Raw genomic sequence first — 15,266 nt, forward strand, 5'->3', positions numbered from 1 at the left:
AGCTGAGTTAAATCAACCGGTAAGTATGTGATTCCAACCCCCAGCTGTACTCCACAATGGCTACTTCAAACTGCTCTAGGAATGACCAGAAGGTTCTCATTGGCTAGTTGAAGGCAGTTATGACAACCTGGCCGAAACCGATGAGCCTCATGGCAGCAAAGGCTGATTCTGGGCCTCCTACCTTCTGAACTCACTCCGGTCTCCTGCCTGCATGAGCGCCACAATGGTGTTGGTGACTGAGGTCCCAATGTTGGCCCCCATGATGATGGGGATGGCGGCACGCACAGTCAGCACTGGGGGGGTGGAAAAGAGAAAGTTGGTGAGAGTTAGCAAGTTTAGGAAGGCAGCCTGGCCATGTTCCCGATGTGGCCCAAGGCAGGCAGACCTCATTCAAGCTGGTAAGTAACAAAGCAGCATTTCCTAACCCATTTTGGGGTCTGCACCAGGCTATGAATCTGATTCAAGCTAGGATAGCCCACCACAGAAATATGCACATGTACCAAGCAAAAAGTCCCGGCACATAATTTCAGGGAATCCACACGCTCCATGAAGAAGCCCTTCTGTGGATTCCAGTTTCAAAGTGCCTTTCTAAATTTCTCTGTCCTCCATATAACAGATGCAAGGCCAGCTTACGGGAGAACAGGAAACAATGTGTAAGGACTTGTGTATTTATTATGGCAAATTCCCAGCAGTATAATTTCTCTAACAAAATTAGTACACTGCCACAGTGTTCTAACATGTGAAAGTAATTTTAAAGAATATCTTTTTCTAATTTAGCCCAAGAAAGTTCTAGTTAACTTTGCTAACATGCTGGTTTGTACTAAAAATTAATCTGTTCAATTTGGTCGCCCTCCGAGTATCTGTCCTGATTCAGCCAGAGCAAATATCAGCAGGTTCATGTTTGGAATGCCAGCTTCCCAAGCTTGGTTGTCCCCAAGCCAATGTGTGGATTTATTTATAATTTATTCTTAGCACTGAGCAGTGACGGAAATGTTCTTGAAAGGACCATGTAGATACATGGTCCAATATGGCAGCCACAGGCCACGTGTGACTATTGATACCCTGAAATACAGTCAGTGCAACCAAGCAACTAATTTTTATATGTTAAGTGAAAATAAATTAAGGTTAAATAAAATTAAATAGCCACATGTGGCTAGTGCCTGATGGACTGGGCAACACAGTTCTAGAGAATTCAGAGCTGGGTCTTCAAGCATCGGGGACGATTTTCAGACTCAGCCATGGCAATGGAAACAGGAGACTGCCTGGGATAAAGCAGAGCACATCACAGCTGCACAAGATAGGAAGACAATGGTGACAAGCCTGGACACATTCAGAGTAAATCCTGGGTTCCTCAGCCGGGCGGGGAAATGCCTGGAATGTCTGGGCCCACGGGTGACTGGACTCACACGAGGAGGCCACCATGCTGACGATGATGGACGAGGAGGTGCTGGAACTCTGCACAAGGACAGTCACCAGCACTCCGATCACCAGCCCAGCCACGGGGTTGGACATAATAGAGTTGTTGCTGAAAAACTGCCCGGCCACCTTTCCTGGAAAACAAGCCCACAGCCACCAGATGGAAAGTTAGGTGGGCAACTGAATACACAGACATCTCATCTCCAGCCACGACCAGCTGGCTGTGGGTCAGGGAGGCCAGCCTCCAGCCCAGCTGGTACCCCTGGGATCTTCCCAGTGCATCTGCCACGTGCTTCTTCCCAGTGCTGCCCTGGGGCCATGTCTCCACTTCTGTGACCTCGCTCCCCACTCATGCCGCACCCCTTGTTCCTCTTGTCCCTTCACCCTACAGCCTCCATACTTCCACTACTCCGTCATCAGCAAGCCCTCCCCCAGCCTTCTCTGACCGCCAACCTGGCCTCAATTCCGCACTTGGCCCAATAGGTGTTGGTGAGTCTCCAGATGCGCTAATTCCTGTCTCTGGGGATAGATTCCCGACTCAGAAAATTTCCCCCCCACGAATGGATATTCTCATTCTTCTCTATCAATCCTACCCAACCCCCATTCTCTAGCTCCAGCCTAGCCTCAGATGCCTGAGACGATCAATCCATTCCCCGATCCATTCACTGAAGATGACCAAGGCCCAAGAGGGTAGAAGCAATTCATCTGAGACACTTGGAGAGCAAAATCCCTTGCTTACACTGGGATTCCTGGGGGTGGCTTCCAGGAAGTCAGTCTGCCCTTCATACACCCTCACAAGTGCCCCCTTTCCCAATTCTCCCAGGTCACAACGATGAGTTCCCGAGAAGGCACCCAGGGGAATAGAAATCCATGGTCTTCTGTCCCTCTGGGATCCGAGTTTGGATCCCACCATGCCAACTCAAGGCTGCGAAACTAAGTGCTGACCTCTTTCAACTTTGAGTGCTCTCCATAAATGGGAAGGGTTTGGGGAAGAAACGTTTAGGACTTCAGGAGGCATTCAACGTGCTGGCTATCACTGTTGTCACCCATCAGAGGAGCACAGGTGGCCAAGCACGTGGTGATTTAACTTCTGGGACCCCCTCACACTGCTTAGCTACTCTCAGTCCTGCAAGACGTGTAGGCAACTGCTAAGGATAAGGATCCACCAGCTCTGGGAACCTTGTCCTTCTCCAACAAAGGCCCAGCCCTGATTTTCTATAGTTGCTTTAGCTTGAGAGCATTCCTATCTAATAATCTCTGCAGGTCGGGAGGCCCAAAGACAGCAGGGATCCCTTAGATAAGTCCTTATATCAAACAGCTTCCTGCCTAGGGTCGGTGGACAAACACAGGAAGCTGACCACTTGGAAATGGCCCCAGCCTGGGCTGCCGGCCTAAGCCATCTCAGCCAGTCATAGCTCCTTTAAAGACCTCAGTTTTCTCTTCTGTAAAACGGGGGCATGACTTCACGAGAAGGTGTGCGGTGGCCTTCTGTCCTAAAACACGCCGGGAGGCTGCCGCTGGAGAGGGCTTGCTGACTTGTGACCATCTGAACCAAACTGCATGAAAATACCCCACCCCAGATCTCTGTCCCTTTCATCCATACCTCCAACCAGCTGGAAGGCACTGCTGAGGACATCCAGCGAGCACACGAAGAGGTAGAGAAATGCCAGAAGCAAAATAAATTTCCCAATTCCTTGGAAGACACAGAGAATCTTCCCTTTGGTGTCTCTCTCTGGGGTAAGGGAGAAAGGACACAGGCTTTTAGTGCCCGAAACTCTGAGAAGTTTGGCAATGAGCTCAGAGCACTCATCTCCCCTCCCCCACCAACCCTCCCCCCCTCCCCCCCCATCACCAGGTGGCTGTAAGCTCTTATGTATGGCAAGGCTTAGAGATGGGATGCATCCGTGACTAGAGTTTTCAAAGCAATTACCACTCTAGTCCATTTAGTTGAAATCTGTGGTGAAGCGTCTCTAAAGGACTGGCTTCAGGGAGGAGGGGTTTGGTGTGGTCTGGGGCACTGACAGGCAAACCAGACTCCATGCTCAGCTGAAGCAGTGTCGCTGAGGGAGGCAGTTAAGGGCACTTGACACCTGCTAAGTGCGGGGTCAGAGATAATGGCTCTCCTAAGCACCTTCAAAACAGCACAGACTATTTTCTAAAATGTGGCCACAAGGTAGCAATCACAGCCTCCATTTGGGGAGGGCTTGGGCGCTCATACATCCTGGAATGTTATGTCCTTGGATGCTATTTTCTCTGCTCGATTTTATAGTGGTTCTCACCTCCTCCCTCCCAGCTGTCTGATCTGCAGACAGACCTTACACCCTGCACCCGGAAAAGAAATGCAGCATTTGTTTGCACGCCAGCCATCCTGGCTGTATATTCTGTCTTCTGGAAGCTTTTCTCGATGCCCACATTTAGGTGAGGAGAGCCCTCCATCCAGGGGCTCTCAGAGCAGGGGTCTCGTCTGTTCAATGCTGTACCCACAGCACAGTTCCTGGGACCAGTCAGCACACAGTGGGTCATAAGGAGCAGCATGGCGCCCGGCCTGGTTACTACCCCCATACTGGCACATTTGTTGAGTGCATGAGAGAACAAAAGATCCCCCAATTATCGCATTACGCTTTGACTCCAAGCCTCCAAGACTGCAGGCAGTATCCCTCGCCAGGACCTTTTTATGAGAGGCATCAGAGGGGTGCTGGGTGGCTCAGGCGGTTGAGCCTCCGACTTCGGCTCAGACCATGATCTTGGGGTTTGTGAGTTCGAGCCCCGCTTCAGGCTCTGTGCTGACAGCTCAGAGCCTGGAGCCTGCTTGGGATTCTGTGTCTCCCTCTCTCTCTACCTCTCTCCCACTCGTGCTCGCTCTCTCTCTCTCTCTCTCCCTCTCAAAAATAAACATTTAAAAATTAATAAAAAGAAAGAAAGACCTCAGAGCGATGGAACGGAAGAGGGTAACACAAAGGAGATGATCCTGTGGAGGCAGTGAACCCAATCCCTCACGCATGGGAAGTCCCTCCTGCTTGCTTTCACCTGACCACTTGATCCCCGTGTCCCGGAGCTCGGGCAGGTCCCAGGGGTCTTCCACTGCTGTGGGTTCCTCTATCAGTGCCACGGTGGAATAGGACGGCAGAAGCTCGATCTTGGTGACTGGGGTCCCGCTGTCATCTACTCAAACAAGCAACAGAGGCCATGAGGAATGAGGGTCAGACCCGAGCCACAGGAGGCCAGTCTGGGGCGGGATGATCGGCACTTACTTTGGCTAGTGTCCTTGCCCTTCCCGGGTGTGGTGGACTGCTGGCTAGTGTCCCCTTCCATGTATTTATTGGGGTCAGGCTGGGCATTTTCCAGCTCAGGCCAGGGAGCCATGATCTGCAGACGGAAAACAGAGCTTAACGAAGCAGCCACTGAAGGGAGGCCCACTCAGGTGCTATGACGGGAAGAACTAGGTTGCAGAGATTCGGGAGAGAATCTACCTTCCAAGGGGGGGCTCTTCCGTGCCATATTTCTCCTCTGGGTCTCCCTCAACCGCTCACCTAGGCTGTCACTAAATCTAACCACTTCTTACAGTGTTTCTTTCCATTCTAGCCTCAAGTCTATCCACTGAACTTCCTTTGATGTCTCCAACTTCCTTCTGGCTCAGCCTCTGTCTTGACTCTCTCCTTTAGTCAGAAAGGGGGTGCAAAGCCACCCCTCTTCATCAACTCATGGCACGCCACGTCCTCTCGGTCCTCCAATGGTTCCCTCCTGCTTTTATTCTAGACTGCACATCCACACCAAACCTCACACAGCGGACTTAACGTATACGTAAATGCTAACACACATTCTGCCTGCTTTACCTACCACCCAGTCTTCTGTGGGCAGCATGACACAATGAAGCTAGTTCGAATCCCAGTAGTGCCACTTATCAGCGGCTGTGTGCTTAGGCAAGTCCTTTTATACCTCTGAGCATAAAGACATCAATGTTTCCCCATCTATAAAATGTGGACAAGTCCAGGTTATGTGTGCAGGGTTATGAGATTGACAGTGACCCCTAGAAAGTTCCTGGAACCAAGCAGCCATCCGCCAAATGGTAGCTATTATTCCTATGCCATGCCGCCTGGCTTAATGACCCTTTGTCAGAACCACATGCTTTCTAACCTTTGGTAGACACTTCCTCATAAGCCACTGTTTCAACAAAGCCTTTCTTGGTTACACAGAGAGAAAGTGTGGCTCTTGACACACTTGGAAGTCCCCTCCTTGTGGTGCTTGTCCTCTGACACACGTTAGTGCCGTACAAACAATTCACAGAAGAGGAAAATACAAGTGGCTAAAATACTGCAAAGAATTGGGCCTCATTAACAACCCAAGATATGCAAATTAGAACAGTGAGATAAATTTCAACTATCAAATCAGCAGAAAAAAATACTTATAAGTATAATATGCTGTGCTGGAGAGACTGCAGTGTGATGAGTATGGTGGAAAACCATCGGCAACAGGTCTAAAGTCCTTTACATTTTCAATACATCTCTGACCCAGTCATTTCACTTCTAGGAATCCAGTATCTAGGAATGTTTTCTCTCAGAAAATCCAAAGTACCTCCCTGTTCTGATCACTTCTTTGAAGAGGTTTTCCCAGAATCTGTGTCAATCTAACTCCTTTCCTATTTTTCTTCTTTCCCCCTTTCCTAATTTTCTTAAATGGATCTACTTCCTGCCTACCGAAATGCAAGCTCCACCCAAAAAAGAGGCTTTGCCTGGTTCAACGTGGCATCCTTAGGGTCTACAGCTATGCCTGGCACACTGACAATGCCCAGTACGTGGTGGCTGATGGAATGAATGGGATGCAAACCAAAGAAGATGTTGCCACGCTGTCGCTTAAAGAGTTGAATGGTAAAAATAGGAAAATTGTTGTACTAGCCATGGTACATCCATGCAATGCAATAGCACGCCATTAAAAAAGCTTATAAAGAATTAGCAAAGGGGCACTGGGATGGCTCGGTAGGTTAAGTGGCTGACTCTTGATCTCCACGCAGGTCATGATCTCACGGTTCGTGAGTTCAAGCCCTGCGTCAGCTCCACACTGACAGCACGGAGCCTGCTTGGGATTCCGTCTCTGTCCCTCCCCAACTCACTCTCTCTGTCTCTCTCAAAATAAGTAAACCTTAAAAAAAGAATCAGAAGCAATGCCTTAGATAAATTGTGAATAAAAGGCACTATTTTTTTGCCCTGCTCACAGCACGTTCTCACAGGATCTGGAAATGTCCCATGGGATTCACAGTGGGTGATGGGATTGTGGGTGACTTATTTTTCTACTCTATGAAATTTCCAAAATTCTTTTAAGAGCTGTAGCCCCACCCCAGATCCACAACGTAAGATGGTTCAGGGATACCCAGTGTTGTGACTGTTAGGCGTACCTGTAAAGCTAGGACTTCAGCTGATTCTGTGTGTCCCCATCATGAAGGGCTTTGTTTAGCCTAAGGAATTTCTTGACTTTGCCCAGGCAACTGCAGAACCCATGATCACAGGGGACATCCTGCAGTCATTGGCTTCCATGAAAGTACAAGCCATGCCTTTCATTTCAACTTAACAAGCATCCAGCACAGGGCCTGGCACACAACAGGCCTCACGTGCTTTCTGAGCAGGATGCCAGGGCCTGCCTGGCCAGCGAGAGCCAGTATTTAGTAAGCCAGGCTGTGCTCAAACCTTGCAGGGGCGGGGGGGGGGGGGGGGGGTTGTTGTTATTCTCCCATTATACAGATGAAAACACTGAGGCATAAGGAGGCTAAGTAACTTGCCCAAGGCCCCAAGTGGTAGAGCCTTGAGTCCAGGTCAGCCTTTTCTGGCAGCTGCTCTAGGGCTGTGTGTTCTCTGTAAGCCACTCCGTTGGCTTCTGGGAGCGGGGCTGCTTCTAGGGTCCGGCCTCCTGGAGTTGCTATGCCTGTCACAGGCTGGACTCCTCCCTTGGGCTCAATGAAAAGCCTTCTTATAGCTGACAGTCAAAGGTGGGGCAAAGCCTGCTGCTCAAGGTGTGTTGGATTTGGGGGGGCCCCTTCCCAGGGTGTGCTGGGAGGCAGCTACAAGGTTGGGGCCCAGGCAGGGGAGGTGGGGCAGAGCTGAGCGGTTGGGGAGGAGACCGAGGCTGGCCTGGGACAGCCCCAAGTTCAACTCAAGGCCACCATGCAGGTGAACGGGCTCGGCTTGGAAACAGCACGGAGGTTAAAAAGAAAAGACAAGGCCAGGCCTATGGGTTTGGGGGAGTAAGCTCAAATGTCTACCTGGTGACTCTTCCAATTCAGGGATCCGTAGCCACAGTGTGTTGGGGGAAAGAAACGAACAATCTTGGAGCTCTTAATTTCAGTCAGGCACGAGGCTGGGTACCTTACATAGCACAGAGGCTCAGAACCAAACTCCATCTCTGCCCCAGATACACTGAGACCTGAACAAATCACGCGACTGCTTTGTGCCTCAGTTTCCCGTATGTAGAATCGAGTTTATAACAGTCTATATAGCCCATTGGGTTGTTAGACAGCTTCAATGAGCTAATTTCTGCAAAGTGCTTGGAACAGTAACCTGTCCAATTGGTTCGTGTTCCTCCTCTGAGCAACCCTGAGGGGTTAGTGTTCTTGCCATTTTACAGATGAGAAAACCAAAGCATTTCAGAGGGGTAAAGCCACTTGGCCCAAGGCCGCAGTGCGACTTGAGAGTCTCTGACTCCAGAATCTGTGTTTGCCTCAACTACAACATGACTGGAACACTCCTAGAAGGGATGAGTCATGTAATAATAGCACCAGAAGTGCAACGTATCTGATTAAAGGCCCATTGCCAGGCAAATGGAGAAGATGCCTTAAGACCCGAGTGGCAGAAGCCAGCGCCTCACCTCCGTATGCAGCGTCCTGGGAGGAAGCGAGGGCTCCATGAACTGGGTCTTGGAAGCACCTGCCGCCCAGGTATTGGCACAAAAGCACTCCCCCTGCCTTGGAACATCAACCTTCCGTCGTCACTGCCACAGGCCACTTAACGGCAGTCCACGCTTCGACCTCACCCCGACTGAAGTCCAACTTACTTCCCCATCACCCCGGACGCTCCCCTCGGTGGAAGTTTGCTGTTTGTCATTCCTGCTACCATCCGCCAAGAACCGCAAGGTCATCTCCCACAGCCCCCCAACCCAGCACCTCTGCTCTTGCCTAGGTAGCACACCCCCCCCCCAGAAGACCCACTTCTCATCTGTGGGCCCCCCCGGGTCCTCTCTCCTCCCCTGCCACAGTTCCCCAGGCCTCTCTGATCCGCCCTTGCCCACGCGCGCGACATACAGCACATATGCACCCGGCACTCCACCACATACGGTGTAATTGACTCTAATAACAACAAGTACCATTTAATGAGCACCAGCGAGGTGCCAGGTGCTGTGCTGGGCCCTGACACATATTATCTGATTCAATCTTTATGCAGGAAAGGGGTCATGCGCATCCCCACTGGCAGATAGAAAAACCTGGAGTGCCAAGAGACGAAGCAACTTGTGCAAACTCACCCAGCAGGGGAGGGACAGAGACAGTTTTTAAACACAGCTCAACCCATCAGTGAGGTTGGGACCCTTATTTACAACATCCTTGATCAGGACATAAACTTATTTTCCTGGAGCACTGATTTCACTCACCTAACTGGGGAGAGGGGACGTCAAATAGAGCGACTGGTAGATGATTTACGCTGGAGAGGTGATATTTACACGGAGCACATTGTTTCTCAGCCTTGGCACTGTTGACATTTGGGGCCAGATAATGCTTTGTTGGGTGAGTTGTCCCGCGCATTGTAGGATATTTAGCAAGATCCCTGGTCTCTACTCACTACGTGCCAGGAGCACCCCCTCCCCCTTAGTTTTGACAACCAAAAACGTCTCCAGACGTTGACAGATATCCCTCGGGGACTGAGAACCACCGGTCTACAGGTTAAGAGACCAGACCTTCGATCCCACCTGCCTGGGTTCAAGTCTCAGCCAAGCCATCTGCTGTGTGACTTTGGGCTAATTCCTTTGCTCCTCTGTTTCCCCTACATGTCAAACTGAGATAACATCCCGGACGAAGAATTCTTATGATGAAGCGCATTATGTTTTAAAAGTTCTCAGAATAGCATTTGACACATCGTAAACCCTGTGCGGTTTTCAGCTATCACACTAAAACAAGCAGGGACGTGTAGCACAGAGTGCAAGACTTACATGAATTTTGAGCTCGCAGTGGGCTGCTCTGGGCTAGTCACGGACAACTGGAATTTAAGTTTTAGAGGGCAAGACCCGTATATTATGCGTTTCCTCCCAACGCTCAGTAGACTATACCTAGTAGGCCCTTCGTATTTGTGAAGGGAAGAGTCAACATACGGGGTTTGCTGAAGGAACGAACTGGACCCACGCCTAGGAAACAAATCAAGCCCGAATCTTACTAATGAGCGGCTGCCCCTCCTCGTGATAAGCAGGTTGGGTTGGACAAGATCTGTTAGATGGGGCAAGTGTACCAAGAAACTGCGCCCTCAATGTCACAACAGCCCCACTTGGGCTCTCATCAGCAGTAAGGTGTAAGAAGGGTGATTGTTTGCCTATTCAAATTATGTTTTCGGTGACTGGATTTCTCTGGCTGATCGGGATAATTGCCTGGAGTGAACACAAAGTATGTAGCAAGTACAGAAACAGACGCTTCCGTGGGCCGATGTGCAGGTGGCTTAGGACACTGCCGGCAATAGAACAGGAGGACGCTTGTTTGCACTGACCCGAGCGGAAAGGAATAGCATATCGTGGCGGGGGGGCCCAATGCGCTAAACTGTCTTGAATACTTACTCTCTGTGAGGCCAGTGCTGGCTTCACTCACCTGCAGGCCCTCATTGCACTGTCAGTACCACTGAAAGCAAAAGAAAATTTCTATGGAATGTCTCCACTCCTCCTTCTTGGAAGTCCTTTCTTCCCTATTCCAAGTCCAGCCATGTGGGCAAGCCCATGCCCTCTTTACAAACACTTCCCTGATGAAGCAATTACTTCCCCTCATGCAACACTTCATTTTCTGGTACATGCATGTGCTCCACCATCGTTGGGGGAAGGTCACTGTGCTAGACCCCTGGCAGGTAAGAAAAGCAGGCTCAGGTACTGAGCGAGCCCCGGGGCAGGCAGCCAGGAGAGCCATCTGGTCAAGCCCGGAGCACTCTGCAACTGCCGGCCACTCCCCTCCTGGCCCTCTCCACCCCCACAGCTCCGGCTGCTCCTCTCAGGACCTGGGAAGTGGGGAAATGCAGGGCACCTGGGACACAGTCACTGTCCTCAGCAGCGTGGGTACACAGGCCCCGCTTGCCTGGCCTTCCCAGGCAGCAGAGCCCCAGCTCTTGTGCAGGTGGACCCCACGGATCTGGAGTAAAGGGATGACTCAGAGCAAACCCCCCCATGATCGGCCCCGGGCAGATGCTCAGGGGCTCCTCGAGGCCCCTGGATCTTCCAAGGCTGCTGACATCATAGCCCCTGGCACACAGCGCCGAGAGAGAACCACACAGCGCGTGCCCCCGAACCTCAGTTTCAACATCTCAAAAGTGGGGATAATACCATCTCCCTCACTCATCTGTGGTAGGGCTGACTGATTGATGAGCAAAGGTGAGGCCCCGCGCAGAGTGCCCGGCAGAGTAAGCACACAGAATTTTGTGGAATGAATTGCATCGCAAACAATGCACAGCCCAAACTCCACTGTGCCCTAGACCACCAGCTCCTTATCTCAGTGCTCAGCACAGCCAGGGATTCTCTGTAAATATTTGTGCGCTAAAGGAACCCAAAGCACAGGAGAGAAAGGCACTAACGTGTGTGCATGTGTGTGTGTATGTGTGTCTCGAGGGGAGTGCCCTACAGGATACATGACCTCATTAAATTTTACAGCAACGAAGTTCTTTCCAGTTTACAGAAGCTCTTTCCGGTTTCCAAAGAAACTGAGACCCAGAGAAATTAACGAAGTCCCACAGCTACCTGTAGACGGAGTCAGGATTTGAACCCAGAAATGCTAGTTCCAAAGCTGGGGGCCCTTCCATAGACCTTTCGGCCAGACGCCTGAGACAGAGGGAGGAGGAATCCTCTGGGCCCCATCAAAGCAGCATGGAAACCAAGGGGCCAAGGGGCCCCACCCGGTCCAGGCTCAGTGGGAACTCCAGCGGCTTCTGGGAGAGCTGGCCGGGCTTGTCCCTCTGCAGGGGTCTGCAGACTCACTCAAGCAGCTAGAAGAGCCAGCCAAGAACACCGTGATGACAGGCTACCCGGTTCCCACAAAGGCTCTGGCATACCAGAGATTTGGATTTGGCATATGTCAGGCCTTTTTAGGAGTCTCAGCTAAGCAGGAGAGGCAGACACTGAATGAGCCGGACAGAGGCCCCAACCCGAATCTGACACCACTTTCCCAGTGGCAGGCACACACTGGCCTGTCTGGAACTCGCTTCTCCAGAAAGGGGCTTTGGGGATCAGCAGAGGCCTTCAGGGCCTTTGAGCCCCTCCATAGGCATTCTCCCCAGAGCATCCTTTGACCTACTGTTCCCTCTCCCCACCTTCCCAAGGGCACACTCCGGCACACTCTTGCCACCTGCCAGAAAAAAGCAGAGAAGAAAGGATAAAGTCATCCATTTTGACCGTTTGGTACTAATACCCACAAAGATTTTTTTTTTTTTTTTTTTAATGCCTAGGTATGAGGTTCGTGGCTATGATCACACATTTGCTTCCTTGCTCCCCTCCACTCATCCCTACAACTGACCTGGCTATGTCAATAACCCTTTTGGCTCGACTTCCTGCATCCATATGTGTATCCCATGCCAGCAGGAACTCTTATAGGCCAACGAGAGGAGACTTCTCAGCTCTTCTCAGACCCGGGAACAGGAAAATGTAGGGCACCTGGCGGTCGCCCAACCCTTAGGCTCTGCATTGTTTGAGCTTCTCCAACCAGGACCTGTGCCGGGGCCACCTGTACTCAGAACAGCAGCAGCCATCTGACAACGGGGGCAGAGGAGGCAGGGGACAGGCACACGTTCTGGCCTCCTGGGCCCAGGGAGGATGACCTGTGAGGCCCCAGCACGCACGACAGTGTTTGGCACACAGGCGCCACCCAAATGGCTCTTGAGCATTTCGAATCAGGTACTGAGAGAGCCCCGGACACAAATTAACCCGTTTAACCTCACAAGCACTTTATTTCTGTGAATTTACTTTTCAGTATTCATGCCTCAGTACTAATCCTACCGCGGAGGAAACCAAGGCACAAAGAAATTCATGGCCTCAAGTTATAAAGACACTGCACCTTCAGAAACAATTTGAACTCAGGTAGTCTGATGTCGAAGTTCAAGACACGTAAGAAATCTTTTCCTACTCTGAAAGAATGCCCAAGACTTCAAAAATTCCCAAGAGGGGAATAAACCCCAAGAGGGCTACTTAATTTTCCATCTTCCTTCAACCACCACAAGGCAAAGTAATCCCCCCAAGGACATGGCAATGGCAGGAAGGGGGCGCGCGGGGCAGGACACAAAAGCAGTCGGCCTGGGTTTTGCATTGATGAGTGGCTTCAGTTTAGACTTTTGACTACATGTACTGACAGTCTTTTAAAAAGACATTTTACTCTCTTTTTAAACTAGGGCCATATTACCAGACCACGCCCTCATAATTTACACTTATGATATTTTAAAATTAAATCCTGCAGTTAACTTATATCTATATCAATTATTTTGCATTGTGTTGGGTGGTTAAAAGAGCCAATTCACAAAAACACTTTGGACATATTGCAGTCTGTTTGCAGCCCTCTTTTTACACTCTTGTGTATTTTTAAGTTCAGTGGGATATCCTGACTACTTCCTGCTGATGTTGCCATTCTGTCTCTAGAGTGGTGGTTGGGTGGGCAGGAGAAGGTGGGGAGAAGGAGGGAAGGCCGGGAGGAAGGTGGCTAAAAATGGTATTAAAAGTTTATTCCAAATCACTGATCGCAAGAAGCTGTTTTCTTCATTAAACTGTTTTCAGGCTATTTATATGTCAGCTTTGTGCCTAACAGCTCTAATCCAGACGTCCGTCCCCCCACCAAGGGGGACTTGTTTCAATGAGACGGTTGAGTGATTTGGGGGTGGACTTTGGAGGGGGCAATTTGTTAAACATCCAAACCTTGTACAAGCACGATCTTCTTACCACCAGTCCCCAAAGTTACAAAAACAGAGATCCTTATCAGCTGGTTGGCTGGCAGGAGCAGAGAGATTCAAACACTCCTACCAACCAGAAACAATCGTTGTTCCTATGAGGCACAACTTTTTCAAGAACACCGGGCCCAGAACAACTTAAAAAACTCCGGCTCGGGAGAGGGGGAAGCGAGACAAACAGGACTGTCGCAAGCAGGGCGAACACAGAAATCACTTGTGAATAGAAACAGGGAGGGAGAGGGGATTCTAAGTGCAGAAATCCACAAGCTGCCTCCAGGAAATCGACACGGTTCAGACAGCTGCCATCTCCTTATGGAAAATGAGTGCTTCTAACTCTCTCCAGCTCCGTGCCAGCTACCCACCGCAGGCAACGGCCTCTGGGGATCTGAGGACTGAATGTAAGCCCATTCCATGTGCCACCCCCTCTCTGGCCTGGAGATGTGGGGTGCTCCCACCCCGCCCCCACCTGAGCACATTTCCTTGCAAGCCATTTCCCCCCCTCCCCGACTGCTCACCTGGTACCCTCTGACTCTGTTTCCCCCCGGGGCAAGCTGAAAGACCAGCTCTGTGCGGACCCCCACCAGCAAACTAGACTGTACCCTGCAGTCACTTTAGATAAATAACTTGGCAAACAAGAATGGCAGCACGTGGAAGTCACACTCGTGGGCACTGCGTTACTGGACAGCCACGCACACCTAGAATTTTCAGCGCAGGAAAGCCTGTGGGAGGGTTCCCTTGCCCCTCTTACACAGAGGGGTAAACTGAGGCCCAGGGGCTCACAGCAACCTGCTTTAGGTCACACAGCTAATTCGTGACCAAAAAAGAGAGCCCAGTCGTCCCAGTCCCTATGTGGCACCTCTTATTCCCCCATTTTTCCTCCCTGACCTACGAATGCCAGAACATCCACAGTCTCAGAACCCCCAACAGTGGCTCATTAATAACATGGCCAGGGGTAAACAGTGTAGTCATGGGAATTGTAATAACAGCCACGGCAGCAGCATCGAAAAAAATATAATCTGAAAGTTTAGAGAAGGTTTATTTTTTTGTCTTCCGCAGTCCAAAGCCAGCCAAGCTCCTTGAGGTCAACATCGAGGGATGTCTAAAAGAATTAAGTGAATTAAAAGTAAATGAAGCTTCTTTGGAGAGCGAGAGGGGAGACGGAAGAGCCCTCGCCCCGGCGGCGGCGGCGGTACTCACCAGCGCTCCCAGCGCAGGTAATGGACCCAAGGAGGAACCAGGTAGAGTTCAGCCGCTGGGGTATATATAGCGAAGGTGTTGCGCAAAGACCCGGCGGCAGCTGCTGTCATCACGCCCCTCGCACATTCCAGGACCGCCTGCCGCCGCCGCCGCCGCCGCCGGGGCACTGCCTACCTGCCGACTTAATGAGCCCATCGTGACCTCGCCGGCTGCAGAGGGAAGACAGGCGGCCCGGCTGCTGCGGGAGATCCCCACACGGTCCCCGAGCCCCAAAAGCCACCGCCCGTCCCGCGCCCTGCGCGCCCTGCGCGCCCTCCCACGCGACACCGGGCCAAGTGGGGGATTAGCCCGGCTCCCCCCCCCCCACCCCCGTCCCCATTCTCTCCTCCCCAAGACAGTTTAGCGCCTGTGAGGCTGAAGAGGTCAGAGACGCTGAGACACAGATAAAAGCCAACTGGAAACTCAGGGACAAATCCTTCCAAAACAAAGCCGGGATTGTTTGGCCTT

General features: G+C 51.2%; 1 protein-coding gene across 6 annotated transcripts in view; it reads right to left on the reverse strand.

The window, feature by feature from the left end:
- The window catches only part of SLC34A2 (solute carrier family 34 member 2), a 39,189-nt gene extending 24,275 nt beyond the window's left edge, over window positions 1-14,914 (reverse strand). For 5 of the 6 annotated variants that reach the window (XM_086705304.1, XM_086705305.1, XM_086705301.1 and 2 more), the window contains exons 1-5: window positions 4,668-4,782; window positions 4,444-4,578; window positions 3,020-3,148; window positions 1,407-1,550; window positions 182-293 (exon numbers count right to left, since the gene is read on the reverse strand). In XM_086705304.1, the coding sequence (XP_086561430.1) occupies window positions 182-293; window positions 1,407-1,550; window positions 3,020-3,148; window positions 4,444-4,578; window positions 4,668-4,779 (632 nt within the window). In that variant the 5' untranslated portion in view covers window positions 4,780-4,782. Of the gene's footprint in view, window positions 1-181; window positions 294-1,406; window positions 1,551-3,019; window positions 3,149-4,443; window positions 4,579-4,667; window positions 4,783-14,759 lie in introns of those variants that run through there. The other variant, XM_086705306.1, reaches the window with a different exon arrangement.
- Window positions 14,915-15,266: the final 352 nt, after the last annotated feature.

This window comes from Puma concolor, chromosome B1 (assembly GCF_028749965.1).
Source record: "Puma concolor isolate L17-30 chromosome B1, mPumCon1.1.hap2, whole genome shotgun sequence".
NCBI classification, from domain to species: Eukaryota; Metazoa; Chordata; class Mammalia; order Carnivora; family Felidae; genus Puma; species Puma concolor.